General features: G+C 41.1%; 1 protein-coding gene across 3 annotated transcripts in view; it reads right to left on the bottom strand.

Annotated features, from left to right (window-relative positions):
* l(2)k05819 (transmembrane protein 94-like protein l(2)k05819) overlaps positions 1-17,322 on the bottom strand; it is a 30,000-nt gene extending 12,678 nt beyond the window's left edge. The window contains exons 1-6 of one of the 3 annotated variants that reach the window (XM_065224524.1): positions 16,964-17,322; positions 15,845-16,904; positions 15,644-15,781; positions 4,780-4,824; positions 4,424-4,553; positions 4,200-4,359 (exon numbers count right to left, since the gene is read on the bottom strand). In XM_065224524.1, the coding sequence (XP_065080596.1) occupies positions 4,200-4,359; positions 4,424-4,553; positions 4,780-4,824; positions 15,644-15,781; positions 15,845-16,904; positions 16,964-17,118 (1,688 nt within the window). In that variant the 5' untranslated portion in view covers positions 17,119-17,322. The remainder of the gene's footprint in view (positions 1-4,199; positions 4,360-4,423; positions 4,554-4,779; positions 4,825-15,643; positions 15,782-15,844; positions 16,905-16,963) is intronic. The other 2 variants (XM_065224525.1, XM_065224526.1) reach the window with 2 other exon arrangements.
* Positions 17,323-21,458: the final 4,136 nt, after the last annotated feature.

Below are 21,458 nucleotides of genomic sequence, written 5' to 3'. Positions count from 1 at the left end.
AAAGTCTAGATAAACCTAGTTAATTAGTATATACAAATTAAAATTAGTATTTACAGTTACTACAAGTAAGTAAATCTTCAAATATAAAATGTGAAATTATATGCTAAAGCTTACATCTAACACGCAAAATTTACTATCCTAGTTTCGTAACCTAAAATTGAAAAACCACCTAAAGGGAAGAATCTCGTTGTTAAAGTGAAGATACTGAAAATTTGTAGGTAATATTATATATATTCTAAACATGTATACTTATAATAAAACACTTACAGCTAAAGCATATTCCAACAACAACAACCGTGTATTGGATCGCTTGAAAGAGTTTCAGTGGCTACAACTGCTGTTGTTAGGTCTTCTACATTACCGATTTCGAACGGTTTTAACCTTGATATTGTGGTCTCAATTTGCTTGTTGTCGTAGTAGTACTTGGGACGTTCATTTTTATAGCTGTCTATGGTAATTTCAATTGCTAAGTGATGACTACCAATGCCGTATGATAATGTTCGCCATTGGACCCTTGACAGTAGCATTGTTGAGCACATGGTTAAATCAATAGCAGATGACCTACATCCAAATCTCAACGGTACAAAGGTTATGGATCCATCACGTCAGCCAAAATTTCGCCTTTTCTGTCCACTGTTTGATGTCCCCAATCGCCATGGTGTGCGTTGAAATCACCTCCAACGATAACGTTGTCGAATTGTCGGACTTTGTCAAACAGGGTTTGAATGTCATTCTTGAAATCTGCTATGCTAATTGAAGGACTCACATACACGGAAAAAATTACTAGATTTATAGACAATATTAATATTGCTACTACTTGTGTTTTAGTAGATAACACAGGTATATCTATTCTGGAATAGCTGTTCTCATTTCGCAACAGGATCGCCGTTCCTCCGTACGCGTCGTCTCTTGAGCATGGAATTAGGTGATATCCAGTGATATTATATTTCCTTGTGGTTTCTAGTACTGATTTAGTCCATGTCTCCGATAGGAGAGCTATATTGAAGCCTTCACCGGACAGGACTCTGTGTATTTCTGCCTTATTTTTTTCTAGACTCTGCACGTTACATTGTAGTATTTTTATTGTTCTATTTAACTCCCCGAATTTTGCAATGATAAGTGGTAAAAGCTAATCTTTTATTTTGATCAAATCTGTTTATTTATATTCTGGTGTAGAGCTTTTAAAACGAAGAAGTGCTTACCTTACTATTGTCTGTGTGTATTATGGATTTTGCGAAATTGAAGTGCCTTCTTGTGCATGCCATGAATTTTTCCTTTGTGACTTCGTCGTTATCCAACTGAGTGACAAAGTCCGTGTAGAACGTCATCAGTAGATTTTGTTGCTCGTTTTGTACTTTTTTAGTGACCTGTTTCGATATGGTTTCCCATCGTTCTTTTTCCGTAACTCGATTGTCGTTGTTTAGTGCCACTCCGTTTATGGCCGTTGGTCCTTCGCAAACTCTTTCACCGTTGATGATGTAGCTCCGTTTCTCATTTGTCTTGTCCGTATTTGTGTTGACTCTCCTTTTCTTGTTCTGTTGCTTGTCTGGCGATTTTCCCATGTACACCGCTGCTTGAATCTTCTCCCTTTCATTGTTGGATAGCGACCATTGGTCCCGCAACGGATCCTTCCAACGAAAGCTATTTTTCGTCATGTCGGCGTATGTCTCTCCTCGGCATCGAAGAGTGGTTCGTACAAGGTTTGATTTGCCATTGGAATCTGTTCCTTTGCTTTTGCGTATGTGAGGTTCTTTTTCGCCATTAACTTTTTGATTTTGTCCTGCCGTATGATTTCCCGACAGCTGGGATCTGCCGTAATGTGATCCTTGTTTCTGCAGTTAGCGTACTTTTTGCCTTTTCCACAATTATTGTCGTACTCACTTTTGTCTTCGTGTCTTTCAGAGCATCGTAGGCACCTTTTGGCGCTTCTGCAATTTGTGGTGCGTAAGCAGTTCAGGCAAATCTACCTACTACCTTTTGTACGAACGGTTGAACTCGACTTGAACAACAGAACAGTCTTACTATGTCTGGTAGGGTCTTCGCTCGAAACGTCACACTGACGCGGTTGGTAGGTATCTTGTTTCCATCGATAAATCGTGTTAGCCGGCGAACTCCAACAATTGGCACCTCACATTCCAAATCTTCAGCAATTTGCTCAATTGGGATTTCCGTTGGAATTCCCGCTAGCACACCTGTGATGCACACTAGGTGTTGTGGGACATAAGCTCTGTATATGCTGTTCGATTGGTTGATACTTATGACCAGTTGATTTGCTTTCACGTAACTGCTCAGAAACACCACCAACAATGTGACGCTTGTATTGTTCGTTGCTGCGTAGTGTTGATCCGAGTGCGAATTTGTTGATTTTCTTCGATCCTTCCTCATCGTTCCTCAGTACAAAGTAAACCCTGTACGGCACGCTATCCTGGTGTGTGTAGATCACTTCTTCTCGCTTGGGATGATTATCGTTCTGCGTCTCCACGTCTTTTCGGTTAGATTTGTTGTTGTTCTGAGTCTTCTCTCGTACTTCGCCTGCTGCCTCGTCATTTTTTTTCCGATTCTTGCATCCATTCTATTCGGTTTGAAGAACTTTTGCCACCGCCATCTGGTGGGTCTTCTTCCGCTCCCATCCAGACGCTAACCTCACTTTTCTTTTCCTCACTATTTCACTAGTTTTTACTCTTCTATTGATTTCCTTGAACACAACCGTAGATGTTATTTCTATTTATTTTTGCTGCTGAGTTGTACTACTCAAGATTTCGTTAAACTTTGCCTTTAACTTTCTCGTTTTCAAAGCTGTCCAACAGCGCGTCTGTACACTAGCCTTGATAACAATCGACGACGAACGGTGGTCCTAAAAAGGTCCGTTTGTTATTTTATCTGGTATCTCTCAAATAGTCATCTCACTAGTGCTTTCGACCAAACAATCCCGCTGTTGCTAGGATCTGTAATCAAAGCAAGTTTGTTACTTTTATTACTTTTCAGATAGATTGTCAAAACTGAGTTTTACAATGCAAATGGTAGCTGATCACCCATATTTTCTTAATACTGGATGAACTCAATAACTTTGTTCTGAAAAAGTTTGGAAAAACAGCCAAATTGGTTGTCTCATCACATAAGAAGCAATGGTACGAATCAAGCTTAAAATGCGATTTTCTCGGCTTGCTGATTTTTACCATGGGACCGACATGCGAAGAGCGGCAGTATACTCAATGTATATCCGAGGTCTAAATTGAGCTATTTTCCAATTTACGGCAGGTATCAGAACAGTTTTGTTCTATTTCCCATTCAAACCGTAGAGCTAAATTTTGCACTGCTGTGGGGAGCAGGGGGTTGTTAAGTAGACCCACCATAGTTCTCGTGGATCCTCTCAACAATGTGGCTATCTTCAAAGCATCAGATGAGCGCATGGAATGTTCATGAATCCACTCAAAATTGTGGGGTATTGAAGCTAGAAAATAAAATAATACATCAGTACGAATGCAAAAGCTGCCCAGAACCGGACAATCTGCTTCTAATTACCACTAATAGGTCTTCAAAGCCAAGTCATCTAACGAGAGCATTTCCCTATTGCAAGGTTATGGGCCTAAGCATATTGCTGACGCAATTTGAAATGCTTTTTGTGAAATCTTTACTGATCCCAACCAGTCAACGTGCTGGACCAGTTAAACCCCCCCCCCCTCCTCCTAAATCATCACACACAATTTTACAGCCCTAGAAAGTAAGAAATGAAAATCAATGAAAAGTAGTTAGGCACAATAAACATCTACGAGGGTACCAATCAACAAGCAAGATTACAAACCCCAAATTTGGCCCATAACCGTCCGAAATCGCGATGAGATGCAAACAGATGAAACGATCATATTTACCTGAATCCGGGTCCCAAAACTAAAATCATTGATTTCATGAAAATATGCAATCGAAAAACAAGCGGAGAGATGGTGAATGGCAAATAATATGAACGAATTTTCCCAACAACACCAGAAGGTGCGGAAAATCCACCGCTTCCGGTGGCAGTTCTGTGTTGCAGCAAGCGATAGTTCGAGAAAAAAAAACGCAGTGTAGGAATTTTGCAGTCAAGAAAAAGAAAAAAAAGTCAAATCCAATAAAACAAAACGGGAGGTCAGGAATATTAAAAATAAATAAGAAAAAAACAGTAGCAAACACCAAATTAGAAACTTGGTATGCCTAGTACATACCCATGCATAAAGCTATTCAAACTCGACTCTACAATCGCATACCGGTTGGTCACGGGGACCAAGTCCTTGTCTAGCATTGCGACGGCCGTCACATGGCCGCAGAACTTGGCATAGTGGGCCTGCGTGTGCGGACAGCACGTGTTCACCAGGATCGCCAGGCCTGCATGTAAAACGTGTTTATATACATAAGTCGATTCTCAGTAGCAACCGGTAGATGTACTTACCCAACGGTTTCAATGAGTTCAGGTGGTGCTTAAAGTCGTGGTCGTCGAATTCCAGCTTGAACGGACTGTGCTGGTCGTGCGTCAGATCCAGCACCTCGGCGATCGCTCCGCTGCCTTCCTTCTGGGAGCTCTGAACAAGTCGCGCGCGCGCACACACACACATACACACACAAAAAAAAGTAGAAGGGATGTTAATTTCCATTGACTTTGGGGCTTTGGGAGTGGGCAACGAAACGGACAAACAAGTGTGTCGGTACAACAAGTTGAGTCAAGCAAAACCAGCAAACAGAACCGGAAGATACCAAATGATAAAGAGAGAGAGAGAGAAAGAGAGATAGAGAGAACAACGTCAATACCAGCTCGATAATATGCGAGAGTGGATGGTAGTGTTCCTGGCAGCACTGCAAAATTGATAGGAAATTAACAAATGGGTGGTTTTTGAACGAAAAGGAATAATTCGTCGGTGATATGGAATCGTGGATGCAGGGGATGCCAGGCCTTTTCTAATCTGAAATATCTGTAAAATTTTGGCAAATGATTGGGGAGCAAAGGTTGTAATAGATGGAGGTAGAAAAGGTATAGAGATCGCCCCATGACAATTAGCAACAGCAACAAATTGGGGTAATTTGGCCACCCACTTAAAACTTAAATATTCATATTCATTCTCTGAGGCGAAATGCTTGAAGCCTGCTAAAACTAATCACTTCATTTTGCTATAAATATGTGTTTGATAAACTACAAAAAACTTCAAACATCATTTTAGTCTGACACTGACAACGAATCTTACTCAAAGAGTGAGTCATTTTTACTCAGTTGTATGGAGACATTTCTAAAAGTGTAGGTTACTCAGGCACTGAGTGAAATAGGGTATACGTCCCTAACCTCGGTCTAATATGCAGCCATAGATTACGTTTTTAATCATAACTCATCAATTAATTTACCTGCAAACGATATTCTACTGCTAAATGGTATGCTTAGATATGCTTATCATGTCGTTTGCTATCAGGAACCGCAAAAAGTTGAAAAACTTACTTTTTTTAAGACAAAAACTCACCAGGGAAATGTATGTAATATCGGTCTATTGTCCCCAAATTGGGTCTATTTATGGATGCAACTTCGTCCTATCCTGTTTGATTCTCAAAAAAAAACGCTCTTGGTAACGTTTTCTTATGTATTTTTTTTTATCACTATCACTGTTAACTTAATACTCTTCATTCCTCAAAACATTTCTTAGAGAAAATTTTACGAAAACTACATTAAATCACTCAAGTTAAAAATTAAAAATTAAAAATTTCGCTTATCGTCTTTCGACCGCAGAATATCTAAATCAAAACATTGTGATGTTCATTATACAGATTTGGCAGAAAAAATCTCCCTTCCTGTTCGTTCCTTATCATCCAAATGCAAACCACATTGTTGACGTTACTCTTATTGCTATATGCTGTCAAATGAATTTCATGGGCCAAAGTTAGGAACATAGAAAAGAAATGTGTCCCTAAAGTTGGGTCCATGATTTACTTGTGAAAACGTTGTTAAACAATTAAAATAAACATAAAATATTCAAACAGTAACTGTGAGTTTTACGTCTAGTGTGTATTATCAGGTAATTCCATTCAATAAATGCCATAATCAGGCCATTTGATGATCGTCAGTGCAACCTTCCCATCTTAACCTTAGAAGTCATGGCGGCTAAAAACTCCGAACAGAGTGATATTCTCAACCAGTTTTATTACTTACGAGAGCTGAAAATGTATTGAAATGTTGTGATATAAATTGATTTGTGTGTGGTACACATTTATCAATCATCAGTGATCAATATTTTCCTTATTTTTTGTGTAATATTCCTTAATTAATTATTTATTTGCGTGATAGGCCGAATGAAAGGACTAGACCCACATTACATACCGTAACCCTATGCTTTTTTGAAATTTCTCCATACTAATGAGTAAAAGTGTGACTCACTCTCACACTCACTAAAAAGATTTCAATACAGTATAAAAGCAAATAAAAACCAAAAATTTTCAATATTTCAGATTTGTTTTCTAAAACCTGGCACCCCTGCTTGGATGATTGTGCTCCATTACCCCGAATGTCGTTTCTCCGAACGGTATAATCCCAAATAATCCATTTCCCCGAAGGCCGTATCTCCGAAAAAAATACTAATGATAAGAAAATTGTTTCTAATAATTTTTCAAAAAGTACCATTTCCCGAAAACAAACGGAAGCGGAAAACCCCGATCGGAGTAAGCCTACTTGTCGGATTGAAAACTAGTTAAGGTACGTTTATGCCTTGTTCAGACTGGAGAGTTATAACATGTTATAACGGTTGTCAAATAATTGCAACACAGAAACCACCATCAAGATAGCGCTATAACATGTTATAACTCTGTAATCTGAACGCAATGAGCTGGATTACCGAGGTGAAGCAATCACTCACACGACCACTGTACGATACACGCAAGTACACGCAAGTAGTGACGTCACTACTTGCGTTTACGTTGATTTTTTGGTTTACTAATACAACCCTATTTCACGATCTGCGCCACCTCTCTCTGTACCTCATTGATCTGAACGTACTATTAGACAGGTTTACACCAAGGTGCTTAATACAAAGTTGACACACAAGGAAGAAGTGTTAGTTTGTTTACTAAAATGAACTATGCCTATTTTGTTATGGCAAGTTTTGCTATAAGAAATGTTCCTCGTGTTTAGTAGCGAAATTCACAACAAAAATTGATTAGCATACATCTTCCGGTCGTATGAAACAGGTCAAAAACTGTCCAAATCCACCCATAAATTTTTTGTTTTGAATTTCTGTATTGCATAATAGTAACCTTTTCGTGAACATTAACGGCAAAGAACTCACCAACACTGGGAGACCGTGAGCTCCTGCCACCTGTCATAAAACCATCTTGGGTTTAGACTGAGATGGGAAATGACAGGTGGACAGGAACTCACGGTCTCCCAGTGTTGGTGAGTTCTTTGCCGTTAATGTTCACGAAAAGTTCACTATTTTGCCATACAGAAATTCAAAACACGGCGCCTAGGGTTTAGACTATCTTCCTTCAGATAACAACTTGAGTGCGGTACAATCGATAGAACTGTTTCAAACACATCATCGGTACATGAGCGAGTCGGTGATCATCTCTTTTACCAGTGTTGGATACCCCTCACCATCCCTCTCCAACGGGGGAATTTGGTAAAGAGAGATGATGAAAATTTGTACCTTCCTAAAAAGTTGCCCATGCTCGCTTTCTACTCTCTAAATACAATTTTCACACTGCCTTACGTCGGGGTTAACCTCAATCTGATGACAGTTCAGTGGTACTGTTTACGTGGACTTAGTCGTTTTTTTCTTGGGTAGATTTTCTCGATAATTTTTCAGAATGCAGTGAGATGTAAACTACACTTCTGCATTGTCCACGAGCAACATCTTTTCACCGTGCTGTTCCTCGACAATTTACAAGTTAAAATTCGGAAATTTTAGAATTTTTTTTTTTCGAAAAAACGACTAAGTGCTTGTAAACAGTACCACTGAACTGTCAAAAAGGTTCAGCCTATTAACACTGAGTTCATTTGTGACGTCACGCTGCAGAACCTAATACAAACAAATGGCTAAAGTATCTGATGTGTTGGTCTGATTCGAGCGGACTGCTCGATAATGTTGTCGGACAGCGTTGCCAGAATGTTTTAAAGGTTATCGGTATCAGGTTTTAAAAAATCGGTATGTATCGGTATTTACTATTTTAATTAATTTTATATTTTTGGCGGTTTTGAAAGCGAAAATTTTAACTTTTGGACTATGATCGGAAAATTCCGGGAGGAAACTCCGGGGTATGTTTGAATTAGTTTCTGGAGGAAGCTGAAAACAATAGCCAGAGAAAAAGCTCTCCTGGAGGAAATTTTAGGAAGGTTCTGAGAGAAGTCGGAAAACATCCATGGAACTTCCAAGACATAAATTGAGAAACTTCTGGCGAAAATTCAAACAAACCTTCAGAAAAAAAAATCGGATTTCACATTCAAAGGAAAGCAAAAAAGTTTCGAAAATCGGAAATAAATTCCAGAAGTAGCCATTTCCAGGGGAAGCCAGAAGAAGCTCGGAAAAACCTTCCAATAGAAGTAAAAAAACAACTGGACAAAATTCCAGAACTAGACGAAAGAAATTTCTGGGAGAAGTTTAATTGAACTTTCTGGAGAAGACGGAAGAAACTTCCTGGAGACGTTGGCATAGAAATAAGGACATAATTCCGGAAGAAAGAGCTCTTGGGGGATGTTCTAATGATCCGAAAAAAATTCCAAATGGTCATAAAAGATCCCTGAAGACCCCGCAATGCCCCTGAAGTTTGTACTTGTACTTAGGAATATTCCATATTTCCTTGGACTGTTTTGGAGTACTCTGATAATCTTTGAAATACTTGGAACTTCTCCTGATTATAATGAGACTACCGGAATATCGCTAATCAACTTTGAAGGTTTCTAGACTTTCTTGAAGATTACGAAATTTCATAAGCAAGTTCTCTCAATTCTCCTGAAACTAATGGAACTGTCCTGAAAACTATTAAATTTTCCAGAAGTTCTTTGGACTTGTTCACTGGAGTTCGCTGGACCGGGTTTTATAATTTTAACAGAAGTTACATTCTTTGATTTTTCGAAACTTACTCAAAAGTCTGGACTTTTCTGAAGTTTCAGAACTTTTTAAAAGTTCCTGCAGCTAGTGTGGATCCGCAATCAAAATCATCCTTGAAGTTCCGTGAAGAATCATTCAAGCGAAGACTGAAGAAGCTTCCAAGGGATGTCGAAATAAGTTTCCGAGAGGAATCTTAAATAGAAAATTCCAGGGGAAAGTTGGAAGAAAATCGAGGAAGTTAAATAATGTTTAAAAAGTATTTCCTGATTCCCCCGGAATTACCAGAAAGAGCCGTCGACTATTTATCGATTCATGGTGGGGAACTTGCAACATTAATCGAGGGAGTATACGTAAGACATTTTTGAAGATGATCTTTTTTAGAATTTTAAAGACTCAAAAAATTTGAGATATTCAAAAAGATACAACCCTCACACAAAAACATTGATTTTGATTAATTAAAAAAATCGGTATAAATCGGTATAACACCTCAAAAATCGGTATTCTGAGGAACTTTATCTGTATATCGGAATCTAGTTCGGAAATCGGTATAAATACCGTTAAATCGGTATGTCTGGCAATGCTGTTGTCGGATGCAATGTTCGGATGCGTTCACACCAAGGGGGGGAGGTGGCTGTCAAATACGAACAATCGTCGCCTACCTCGCATAACTGGTTCCAAACGTAAACAAGCTATAAGAAACCTACAGCGTTTGTTTACGTTTGGAACCAGTTTCATACAAGATGATCAGTAGGCTGATTTGACAGCACGTCCCCCCCCCCAGGTTCACACTTTTTCGACATGATTTGACGTTTGATTTGTCGAACGAAATACACGGTTAGAAAAAAATATCCAAAATTAAGTTCTTTTCACTCATCTCGGCACTATAGACCTTTTTGACGTTCAATCGTCTTTCTCTATCTAGCACACAGGGACAAATGGATGATTTGTTTTCCCACTAATTTGTTTCCTTCTTGCTCGCACTCCTTCAATTTAAATGGTGCATTAGTGTGCGCCGATTAATCATCAAAAAGCTCTGTAGTGCAGGAACCCAACCAAAAGTAAGTTAGTTGTACCCAACAGTAGGTAAATATGATTATACCCAACGTTGGGTTCCCACACTTTACTACCCCTGTTGGGTGGTTTCACTCCTTCTTTTTTGACAACATTAGAAGGAGAAAATGAGACAAACTAGTCAAAAGTAGGTAAAAGTGAACTGGCCGTTGGGTACTTTTTTCTTACCGTGTAGGTTTGTGTTTAACTCATTCATTTCAGCAGGGTGGCCAGACCTACCGATTTTCGGGGTGCCTACCGATTCACAGACGAAAGGTTCAACACTACCGATTTTTCACTTTTCCTAGCGAGAATCGTTTAAAGCAGAAGAACTGAAGGACAGTGTATTGTTCTGGAGCACAAATTCATCCCCCGCTCACTAAAGTTTCAAGTATCGGGAAAGCCTTCTTAAGTCGACTTACCGATAACTACCGATAAACGTTTTGAGAAGCTACCGATAATGAAAAAAAAAATAATCTGGCCACTTTGATCTTCAGTGAGGTGAAAATATTGATTTTTGGTTTTCCTTAAATTTCATGGATTTAAACCGCTAAAGAACGCTTGGTCTTTGCAAGGTAAACCGATTTCTCTTAGAGGAGGGAGTTAATACGACCGGTTGGGTTGAAACATGAGGCTAAACTATACTTTGTTGATGCAGTACTGACATTTATAGCATACTAGGATTATTACAATTTAACCGAGTTGCTTCGATCTCCTTCACTCCTCCTCGCTCGGTGAGTTGCTTCGATTACTCCTCCTCAAGCTCGGCGGGCTGTAGACCAATTTTCAGGCGCATCTTCTCCATCTTGACGCGAGCCAATGGTTTTGTTAGACCATCGGCAACCATTTGTTCACTGGGGCAATAGCGAACGTCCGTCACACTATTGTTGACCAACTCCTTCACAAAATTATAGCGAGTGTCGATGTGCTTTGTTCGGTTGCTACCGCCGGCAGATTTCAGTATCGCAATACAGCTTTGGTTGTCTTCGTGTACAACTACAGGAGCCAGAATTGGTTCTCCGGCGTCCTTCAGTAGCTTCATCAGCCACATCAGCTCGCGGCTGGCTTCGGAAAGCACCGCGTACTTCGCTTCGGTAGACGAAAGAGTTACGCATGGTTGTTTTCGGGCTGCCCAACTGATTGGTCCTCCAAGACAGAAGACGAAACCGGTGTTTGATTTCCGGTCTGTATTGTCACCAGCCCAGTCTGCAGTATGCTTCCAGCGGTCCGGATGAACCTAGACGTAGGCTCCAATCCACTGTTGACTGGAGATACCGGAGCGTCCGTTTTGCTTCGGTCCAGTCTGCTTCCGTTGGTCGACTCACCTTGCGGCCCAGAATTGAGGCGCTTATGGCGATGTCCGGTCTCGTGTTGACCGCGATGTATAGAAGAGCACCCACCAGGCTCTGGACCTCGTCGTTTCTGGGCATGGGCTCCTCCTCCTTCTGCTGTACATTCGGGTACCCGGGATCCATCGGTATCGGCGAGCGCTTCGCTTTTGATTGTCCGAACCGTTCGGCTACCTTCTGGATGTAGGTTTGTTGGTTCAGGAAAAACTGTCCGCCGGATCTTGTCACTCGAATTCCAAAATAGTGTCGCACGTCTCTAAGGCACGTAATGATAAAGTGCTCCGCTAAATGCTTCCGGACGGCTTCGTATTCCGCTTCTGTGTTAGTGACAATCAGCATGTCGTCCACATATAGTAATATGAACGTTTTTTTCTTCTTCCAGCTTCTTACGAACAGGCATGGGTCTGCTTCAGATGGCACGTAGCCCAACTGCTCCAAGACTTCGGTGATTTTTTTCATTCCACATCCTTCTAGCCTGCTTCAGACCGTAGAGACTTTTTCGTAGATGCAGTACGTTGTCCTTGACCCCGTTATGGAATCCTACCGGCTGCTTCATGAAAATGGTCTCCTCCAGCTCTCCGTGTAGGTACGCCGTCTTTACGCCGACGTGCTTCATCAGCATTCCTCGTCTGGCGGCGCACTCAGCAGGGTCCGAAAAGTAGTTTGCTTGGCGACTGGCGCAAAGACCTCATGGTAGTCGGTTCCGTATTTTTGATTGAATCCTTGCGCTACCAGCCTGGCCTTATAGCGGATCAGGTTTCCGCCCTCGTCCATCTTCTGTGTGGCTGCCTCCCACATGTTGCGCTCGGGGCTAGCCATTGCTTCTTCGAATGTGCGTGGCTCGTCGACATATTGCGCTGCTATGCGCACGGTGTCTTGGTACCGTTCTGGCGGGATGCCCTTTGTGGTACGCTCCGATCGTCGGACTACTGGTACATCAACTTCGCCGACGACGTCTTGCTCCTCCTGATAGTCGGATGTCTCAAGCTCCTCCTGCGCTTCTGTTTCCACAAACGTCTCCTCATTGGCATCGTCGTAGCTGGTCTCAAACCCTAATAGATCAGACTCATCCGATACGTCCACGCTCTCGTCCTCGTCGAACCCGAGTAGATCGAACTCATCCGATTCGTCCTCTTCAATTTAACTATTCAATATTGTCCTGTGTATGATTTTACTAATTTTACTGAAAATTTACTGAACTTCAGAAAAGTTCGTAGATCTTCAGAACAAAGCTACAGAACTTTGAAAAAATTTACAGAATTTGAAGACCTTCAAGAAAGTGTGCAAATTTTCTGATAGATTTTTAGAATCTCAGTAATTTTAATGGATCTTCCGAGAAGTTTGCAGATTTACTGTGTAACGTGCCAGTGCGGTGTTACTCCCAGCACTGATGAGACCCCCGTCTTCAATCACATGCTCGTGACTATTCCACGAACCAAGAAAACACCTACGTTCACCACGGATAAAACTCCCACTTTATTCGGTTTTGATTAACACTCACTTCCTTCCCACTTCACGGACGGTCTAGAACTTGAAGTCTCCCACTTCCTTACTGATATACTGTCGTCGTTCCTCTCTTTCCTTTGGTACCGCATTACCTTCTTGGGCCAGGGGCGGATACCTCTACCTGTCTCGTACGCCCCTCGAGTATGGCGACGGACTCGAGGCTTCAACGAACCACAAGGGTAAGTTGACGCACACTGTAGCTGTGGGATCAGGTTCACGAACTGCTTTTCGGACACACTATCGGCGTTTGGCGTGATCGACTCCGAAAAATACGTTAATACCTTAAACGTTACGGTAAAACCTAACGGTAATTCTAAATGGCGGTTAGTTAGGCACACGATCGGTTCTCAGTAGACGACGGTCTGGTTCGGTTTTTTTTTTGGTGACGGTAATTACCTGGATGTTCAACGGTACATGGCAACTTCTTCTATTTTTCCTCTCTGCTTAACTCCACTCCGTACTTCGCTTTACTATCACTTGAATAGAAGCTTTCTTGCGACTATCGTCTGCAAAGATCACCAGGCTAATGACTGTGCCTCTTGTGAACGATGACCTCAAACCGTGGCCGTTGAACCGTCGTACGTACCACGAATTCTCCACGCAATGTCCCCCATTACGCCACCCCTACGGCCGTCAATTCATGACTGAACACCGCGTCCTCTGGCGGTGGCTAGTGGCATGTCCTACATTTTATAGGGAAGTGTCTCCTACTGGCTGCTTTCGTGGAGATTCTGAGACGTTTTACCTTTTGCAAACATTTAAACCTTTTCTTGGAATACCAAAATATACGAAAACTACACGCGATTAATCTTACCAATCTTGGACGCAACACTTACACTTGTTACAACTGAGAAATTTATTAAGCCTCAAGGTAGTTCGTAGATCTTGAGAATAGAACTACGGAGCTTCAGACAACTTTACAGAACTTTAAAGATATTTGCAGTACTTCGGAAGAGTAGATATTATATTTGGAGATCTTCAGAGACATTCAGAGAAATGTGCGATCTTTAGAAAAATTCGTAAAATATCAGAAAAGTACTTCAATTCTAAAAAAAAATCTCAGCGAAGCACAAAAGTCCAAGATTTTACAGAACTCCATGGAAGTTGGAAATAGATAGATCTGAAGAACTTCAGCGAAGTCCGTAGACTTTATGAGAAGTCTATAGAACTTCAGGAAGTTCGTTTATTTTTAGAAAAAAAAAACATGCAAAACTCACAGAACTTTGTGAAAGTTTGTCGATCTTTAGAACTGTAAATCTTCAGAGAAATTTTTAAAACTTCAGGAACGTTCAAATATTTTCAGATATTTTGTAGAGCTTTGGGGAATTTTAAAGCATTTCAGATAAATCTGCAGAACTTTATGGAAGTCCGAGAATCCACAAATCGCAAATCTACTGAAAAATCTGTTTAAATAAATTTTCACAATTTGCTTGAGGTTCTGTTTTTTTTTTATTATTGGGTATCAAGCTGGAGCTACGTGACAGCTTTGTTTTCAAGACTTGACCCATTTGAATAAATTTTGCTTCTATCTTTGACAATACAGCAGAAGGACTAGCCTATGTTGGCAGCTTGAACACTGGATTCCGCGGGTATTGTTTCAAGATAGTTATAGAAAAAAAATGCTGTGACGTGTGCGCGTAGATACATACGGGTAGTAATCCGATTGAATAAGTAAATACGCTTCAAACGAAATATCTAAATTATACCGCGACCGTACCGAACAAATTCCATACGGAGATACAAAGAGAAAGTCGACAAAGAGAATCTGTCAATGTTACCTAGGACTTGATGCAATGTTCAGCTTGATTTGATCTTTATAAATCCATAATGGCGGCCATGAATATTTGTAACCTTCACTGTAATGTTTGACACTAACTGGAGGGCGTACGTTGTTCCATTTTCTCTTGTTCCTTGGAGAGGGAAAGGGAGGGATCAAAATCCGAACCTCCAGATAGTACAGTGAAGGATACATTTATATGACTAGCCTATTGGTTCCAAGCAAATCGATTAACGTACCCCATTCTAGTATAAATTCCAGTACTACACTATGTTTGTTTTGATTCGCTATGAAAGTTTGATAGATAAAATGAGGGGTTCGTGGATTTTCCTATGTTTCGAGGAGTGCATCGATTAGCTTGGGACCGAAGATAGTACCAGAGCTGAGCTCGTTTCTTCGGGACCTACTAGTCTTAGAGTTACCTCTATGGTACAACTAATCAAGGAAATGGAGCCAAATTTGGCATGTTGAGGTCATAGGGGTAGCCCTTTAGATAAGAGCGGGGTAGTATTTTAATAAAAGAAGAAAAATTTTCCTTCTTTATTTAACCGTTTTCATTTAACCGTCCATTACGTCGAATGGCTAATCAGACGAATGACCGTTTTGCTAAACTGTGTAACCCCACTTTTTTCTGCTCTATAGCTCGATATCTGTATGTGTCGAAGATCGAAGGGCTTTGGGACATTCGGGGAATTAGCGTTCGGAGAAACGACATTCGGAGGAAATTACATTCGGGGTAATATAGCACAATTGCGTGGATGGTTTGCAAGAAATTTTGAAAGTAATTTTGATAGTCTGCTATGGCCTAATTGGATCCGAACTTTGAGTGGCAGTAGGTATCAATGCAATGGTCCATATCTTCTTTTTTTGTTGGTATAAATCCAATTGAATTTTACCATATTACCACCAACCTGAGAGTTCAAACTGCTTTGGTCGGACTGATCCGTCCCGCTGTTATCGTTGTTGGATGAATTCCTCAGGAAGAACACCTTCTCGGCCGTCGGATTTGGCCACGATAGGATTCCCTTCTTATCCACGCAACAGAGGGCCTACAATCGGGATTCAAGTTTAAACTCAGCATCTTCCGGCTAAACTTAGTCTGTAGTACTCACCGTGATGCTTCCCAGCACCTGAACGACATTGGCGCTTCGGCTGAGCAGTTCGCTGCGACCGAGAAACAACTCCCACCAGAAGTAGGCAATCACCCGGCGGGGAAGTTCCACGTGATCCAGATCTCCGGTCGGTGTATCCAGATCCTCTTGGAAGGACTTTTGTGCCTCTGCTCGCATCACCGATTGCGGGATGGATAGAAGCGTTTCCAACCGGGCCGTTCCCCACAGGTTGATCGTTATCCAGAGCAGCGGAAACATCAGCGGGAGAACCGGAAGCAATGCGGCCGTCGGGTTCAACAGAAATACGTTCATCCAGTTGGTCGGAAGTTTCCCATTCAAGTAGTATCCCAGGTAGCGCAGAGCTCCAACGGTAAGCGTCAGGAGTAGGACAATTAGGAATCCCCACTGTTGGATGCATTTGCTAATCAGAAGATGCCGCTGTTGATCGATTATGGTGGTCGGACGATTCTGGAAATTATCCAATGTAGTGCGTAGATTCTCCAAATATGGAGTTACGTCCACCACGCATATTAAGTCCGGCATCGGTGCTCGCGCCGTCGGTTTTTTCGGAGGCTCCATCTCCTGGCTCAGTCCGTAGGTTTCACCGCATTTGAAAGACTTCTTTCCGGATTCTTCCGTGCATGTCCCCGGTGACACCTGCCCTGGTCGCATGACGATGTAATCTCCCCGGACCAAAAGAGCCCACGGAAGATTGACAATCTTGCCATCCCGATAAGTCCACTGCAAGGCTACGCACGGCGAAAGCGGACTGCATAGGTGGGGATAGTTAACCGCTGTCCACTCGCGACATAGTTCCGTGCCGCATTTGATTTCCTCCAGTACCCCTCGAACTTTTCGGAACATTTCCGTCTGCTTCAGATGGTCTTCCCGAACGATGATGACGAATGTCAACAGCAGAAGGCATAGAATAAAACCCGCTGAAAGGCTATAGCCAACCAGAAAAAACGATACTACAACCATCACCGTGGCCAGCAGCGAAAACCAGCTGATCACACTCGAAGGACTCCTGACAATAGGAGATTTCAGCTTGACCAACCATCTGGAAAACGAATCCTTATAAGTCAACCCAATTGCCACCGGAAAATAATGTAAACAAACCTCTGCTTGGCGAAACGCTCCTCGTACGCGCACAGCACCGTCTCGATATCGTCGTGCAACCTCTGCAGGGCTATGGTCGTGGACAGCCCAAGGAAATTCCGATCACCACTTTCTCCATCTTCGTCTTTCTTCTTCCTACGGTGGGAATCCATCATAATTGAATCCCCTCAACAACAAAAATCTCTACTATTCTAAATACACTGGCCTTAGCACTGCTTCTTTTCCCTGGGAAAAGAGGCCCACCAAATTCTACATCTTACGTTACCCCGTCGTAATCCTGTACGCACTTTTTTTCCCGTGACTATTCAACTTTTTCCACTGCCACTGCAAGCCCCAGGGAAGCACAAACAACACCAAAGACGATCGATAAGCGAAAACTGATAAGAACTGACAACTCGCAGTCACTCCGTCAGATGATGCGTTCGAGCGTTTTGTCGACTGTTTTGTTTACACGTTCGTGAACTCCTCTATGTCGGCTGGTTCATCCGTTTTGTCGACTGCTTCGGAAGAGGAGCATCCATAAATTACTGCCGGTTTCAAATGGGTTCTTAAATTTTGAAAAATAAAAATAAATATCGTTTGTTTATTTACTACACAGAAAAAAAAGTTGTTGAATATTACATCCAAACTGCTGCAACCAGGTCAATCCATCGGTTGTGTAATATAACGTTGTACGATGTACATCGATTTTGCGAACAAAATAACATCCATTGATGTAATATTCTATCTGTTTTTTGCTATTACATCATTATTTCATACATCAGCTTGAATTACATTGATCGATATTACATTTTTTTTTGCTGTGTATATGCACACACCTAACCGCATACTCGATGTTTGGTACCTTTTTTGCGAACCACAGTCGGCAAAACTACTAAATTGCAAAACATTCTGTTTTTTCCATGTTGGTATGTACCGAAATCAGTAATTTGAGATTTTAGTCGAAATTATATAGACGAGTGCACGGATGGATTTGAGTTCACTCACTCGAAAAAAAAAGTGACACTACGGCGGGGCCCTGTTTACTAAAAATGAACACATGAACAATACTCACGTAACATTTGAAACCGGCCTATCAACTTTCGTACACAAAACTTGTTAAGCCTTTTTCGCGCGAACCGAATACGACCACGCAAACTAACATCACCATCGGGTAGGGGAAATTTCCCCCTTTCCGATCGTGCTCTTGGTTTGCGTGGACGTACTTCGATTCTCGTGGAAAGGACCTAGCAAATTATTTACAAAAGTTGATATGCCTTTTTCAAATGTTACGTGAGCATTATTCATGTGTTCATTTTTAGTAAACAGGGCCCCGCTGTTGTGTCAAATTTTTTTCAGTAGATGAACAAAAGTTCACCCGTGCACTCGTCTATAGTACTGCACAATGTTTGTTTTAATTCGCTATGAAGGTTTGACAGATAAAATGAGGGGTTCGTGGATTTTCCTATGTTTCGAGGGGTGCATCAATTAGCTTGGGACCGAATAGAGAACCAGTATAGAGGTAACTCTAAGCCTAGAAGCAACAATCAATACGAAACTAACGATTTTAAATTGGCTCACCACTTTAGTAGCCTATTGGTCCCAAGCAAACGATTAACGTACCCTATTCTAGTTGAAATTCTATTACTACACTATGTTTGTTTTGATTCGCTATGAAAGTTTGACAGATAACATCAGGGGTGTGTGGATTCATGCAGAGCATGCAGGGGTGAGTGAAATAGCTTGGGACTGCTTGGGACCGTTGTTCTGGTACTGAGTGAGCCAGAAATAATAATGATTTTCTTCGGGACCCAGTGGTCTTAGAGTTACCTCTATGCTAGAAGGTCCCGAAGAAACGTGCTCAACGTTTTGGCTCAGCTTTGGTATTATCTTCGGTCCCAAGCTAATCGATTCACCCCTCGAAACATAGGAAAATCCACTAACCCCTCATTTTATCTGTCAAGCTTTCATAGCGAATCAAAACAAACATTGTGTAGTACTAGAATTTTGACTAGAGTGGGGTACGTTAATCGATTTGCTTGGGACCAATAGCCTAGTTAAGTAGTGAGCCAATTTAAAATCGATAGTTTCGTTTTGATTGTTGAAAAACGAAATGGAACATTGTGAAACGGAACGCAGAATCAAAACAAAATAGAAAATAAGGCTACCAGAAACACGATTTTCTTATTTTGAACCCCGTTAATATGCATGAAGTGTCGTTCAGATTAGCTGGCGTCCACGGTATGTTCGAATTCTTTGTGTTTAATAGTTTTAATTTCTTCGGGAGTAAATTGTGCATTTATGGCTATTAGGACTCCTCAGAAGTACACAGCAAAAAAAAATGTAATATCGATCAACGTTATTCAAGCTGATGTATGAAATAATGATGTAATAGAAAAAAGCAGATACAATATTACATCAATGGATGTAATTTTGTTCGCAAAATCGATGTACATCGTACAATGTGATATTACACAACCGATGAATTGACCTGGTTGCAGCAGTTTCGATGTAATATTCAACAACTTTTTTTGCTGTGTACCTCTTCTTTTATATATTCTGCACAAAATATATTTTCTAAGCCCCGCCCGATTCACAAAAACGGCGGGAAATCCTGTAAGGGGCAAGGCATAGAAAGTATTTTGTGTGCAGAAATAGAAGGGACTTCGGATGTTAATGTAAATGTATTTATAGAGGTACTAGACATGTTTTGCAGTATCAGCATAAAGGTAACTCTAAGACCAGAAGGTCCCGAAGAAACGAGCTCAACTTTTTGGCTCAGCTCTGGTACTATCTTCGGTCCCAAGCTAATCGATGCACCCTTCGAAACATAGGAAAATCCACTAACCCCTCATTTTGTCTGTCAAACTTTCATAGAGAATCAAAACAAACATAGTGTAGTACTAGAATTCTGACTAGAATGGGATACGTTAATCGTTTGCTTTGGACCAATAGGCTAGTCAAGTAGTGAGCCAATTTCAAATCGATAGTTTCGTATTGATTGTTGGTATCAGGTACTCTATTTTGTAGTCTGTGAAAGGAAATTCTAGGATTGTTGACGGCACTGTCCTCTGTTAACAACTAACGGAAAGCAGTGTATGCGTAATTTCCAACAGATGTCGCCACAAACAACAGTAGTGACATCTGATGACCACCGGTTCATTGTAAAATCCCAGAAGGAAATAAAAGTTTCGGTCTTAACAAAAGCTTTACGATGCTTGGGCGTAGTTTGATAAAGAAGACTCCAAAAATAAACTAATAGTAAAGTTTAAAAAATCCCGATCTTTAAAAGACACAGGATTAATTTCCTTAGACATAGATTTTATTATCTAATTATTATTAACTTTTCGGGTCAGCTCGGCTTCTCGCATTCAATCTTCTGCCTAAATAATGAAGTGAAATCATAAATATGGAATAAAGCGTTTGATAATTTTCTAAAAAGAAAAGACGGCGAAATTCAAAAACGGGAAGGCAAGGCACTACATTGGTCATATAAAATAAAATTGAAAGCAAAACTCATGAAATCCTGACGAATGTGCGCGTCTATAGTGGAACACCTGTACTGCCCTGTGCGGCATAACAGTCCCATTAGCATTTTTGGCGATTATGAGTTATACATTGGAATCGATTGTCAAGTACCATCACTTTACAATGTACACGAAAAAAATCCTACTTTGTTCAGAAAATGTCGCGAAAAATAACAAAACTATGTTGTCCCATCCATAAGAGTCCATGGAGAAAAAAATCTTCAACAGCGTTTTTCTCAGCTTGCTGTTTTAACGAATGGGACAACTATGCTGAAAAGGGCAGTGTAGTTGATAATTAGTACAAATAACTGAAGAAGTTCGCACATTGTAGCCAAAATACGGCGCCTTGGATAAGCAATTAAGGTAGTGGAATTAAATAGAAATTACTGATGCTTCTCTCTGGAAACAACCACGATTTCTGAATGCTTACCATTCCATGACAGGCAAGTACCATAGAGGTAACTCTAAGACCACTCGGTCCCGAAGAAAATCATTATTATTTTTGGCTCACTCAGTACCAGAACAACGGTCCCAAGCAGTCCCAAGCTATTTCACTCACCCCTGCATGTTCTGCATGAATCCACACACCCCTGATGTTATCTGTCAAACTTTCATAGCGAATCAAAACAAACATAGTGTAGTAATAGAATTTCAACTAGAATAGGGTACGTTAATCGTTTGCTTGGGACCAATAGGCTACTAAAGTGGTGAGCCAATTTAAAATCGTTAGTTTCGTATTGATTGTTGCAAGTACCGCGACGATGGAAACCTCGAGTGAGAGCAAGACCACAGCGTAATCAAATAACCGACGATTGATTGAAACCGTCCTAGCAACGCATCGTAGTCTGCGCGGTTGGTCGATCGATTCATTCATGAAAAATTCCTGGAAGCGTTCTGATACTGAATTGCATTCTTCTCTCTCCGCTAAAAATAGCCACACCAGATCCTTCGGCCAAACAGAAGTGTAGAGAGCGTACTCGAGGCGCCTT

Source organism: Ochlerotatus camptorhynchus, unplaced genomic scaffold, assembly GCF_037179485.1.
Source record: "Ochlerotatus camptorhynchus isolate MF236.1 unplaced genomic scaffold, CSIRO-AGI_Acam_v1.1 ptg000212l, whole genome shotgun sequence".
In the NCBI taxonomy this organism is placed as follows: domain Eukaryota; kingdom Metazoa; phylum Arthropoda; class Insecta; order Diptera; family Culicidae; genus Ochlerotatus; species Ochlerotatus camptorhynchus.
This window is presented reverse-complemented; position numbering and strand designations above follow the sequence as displayed.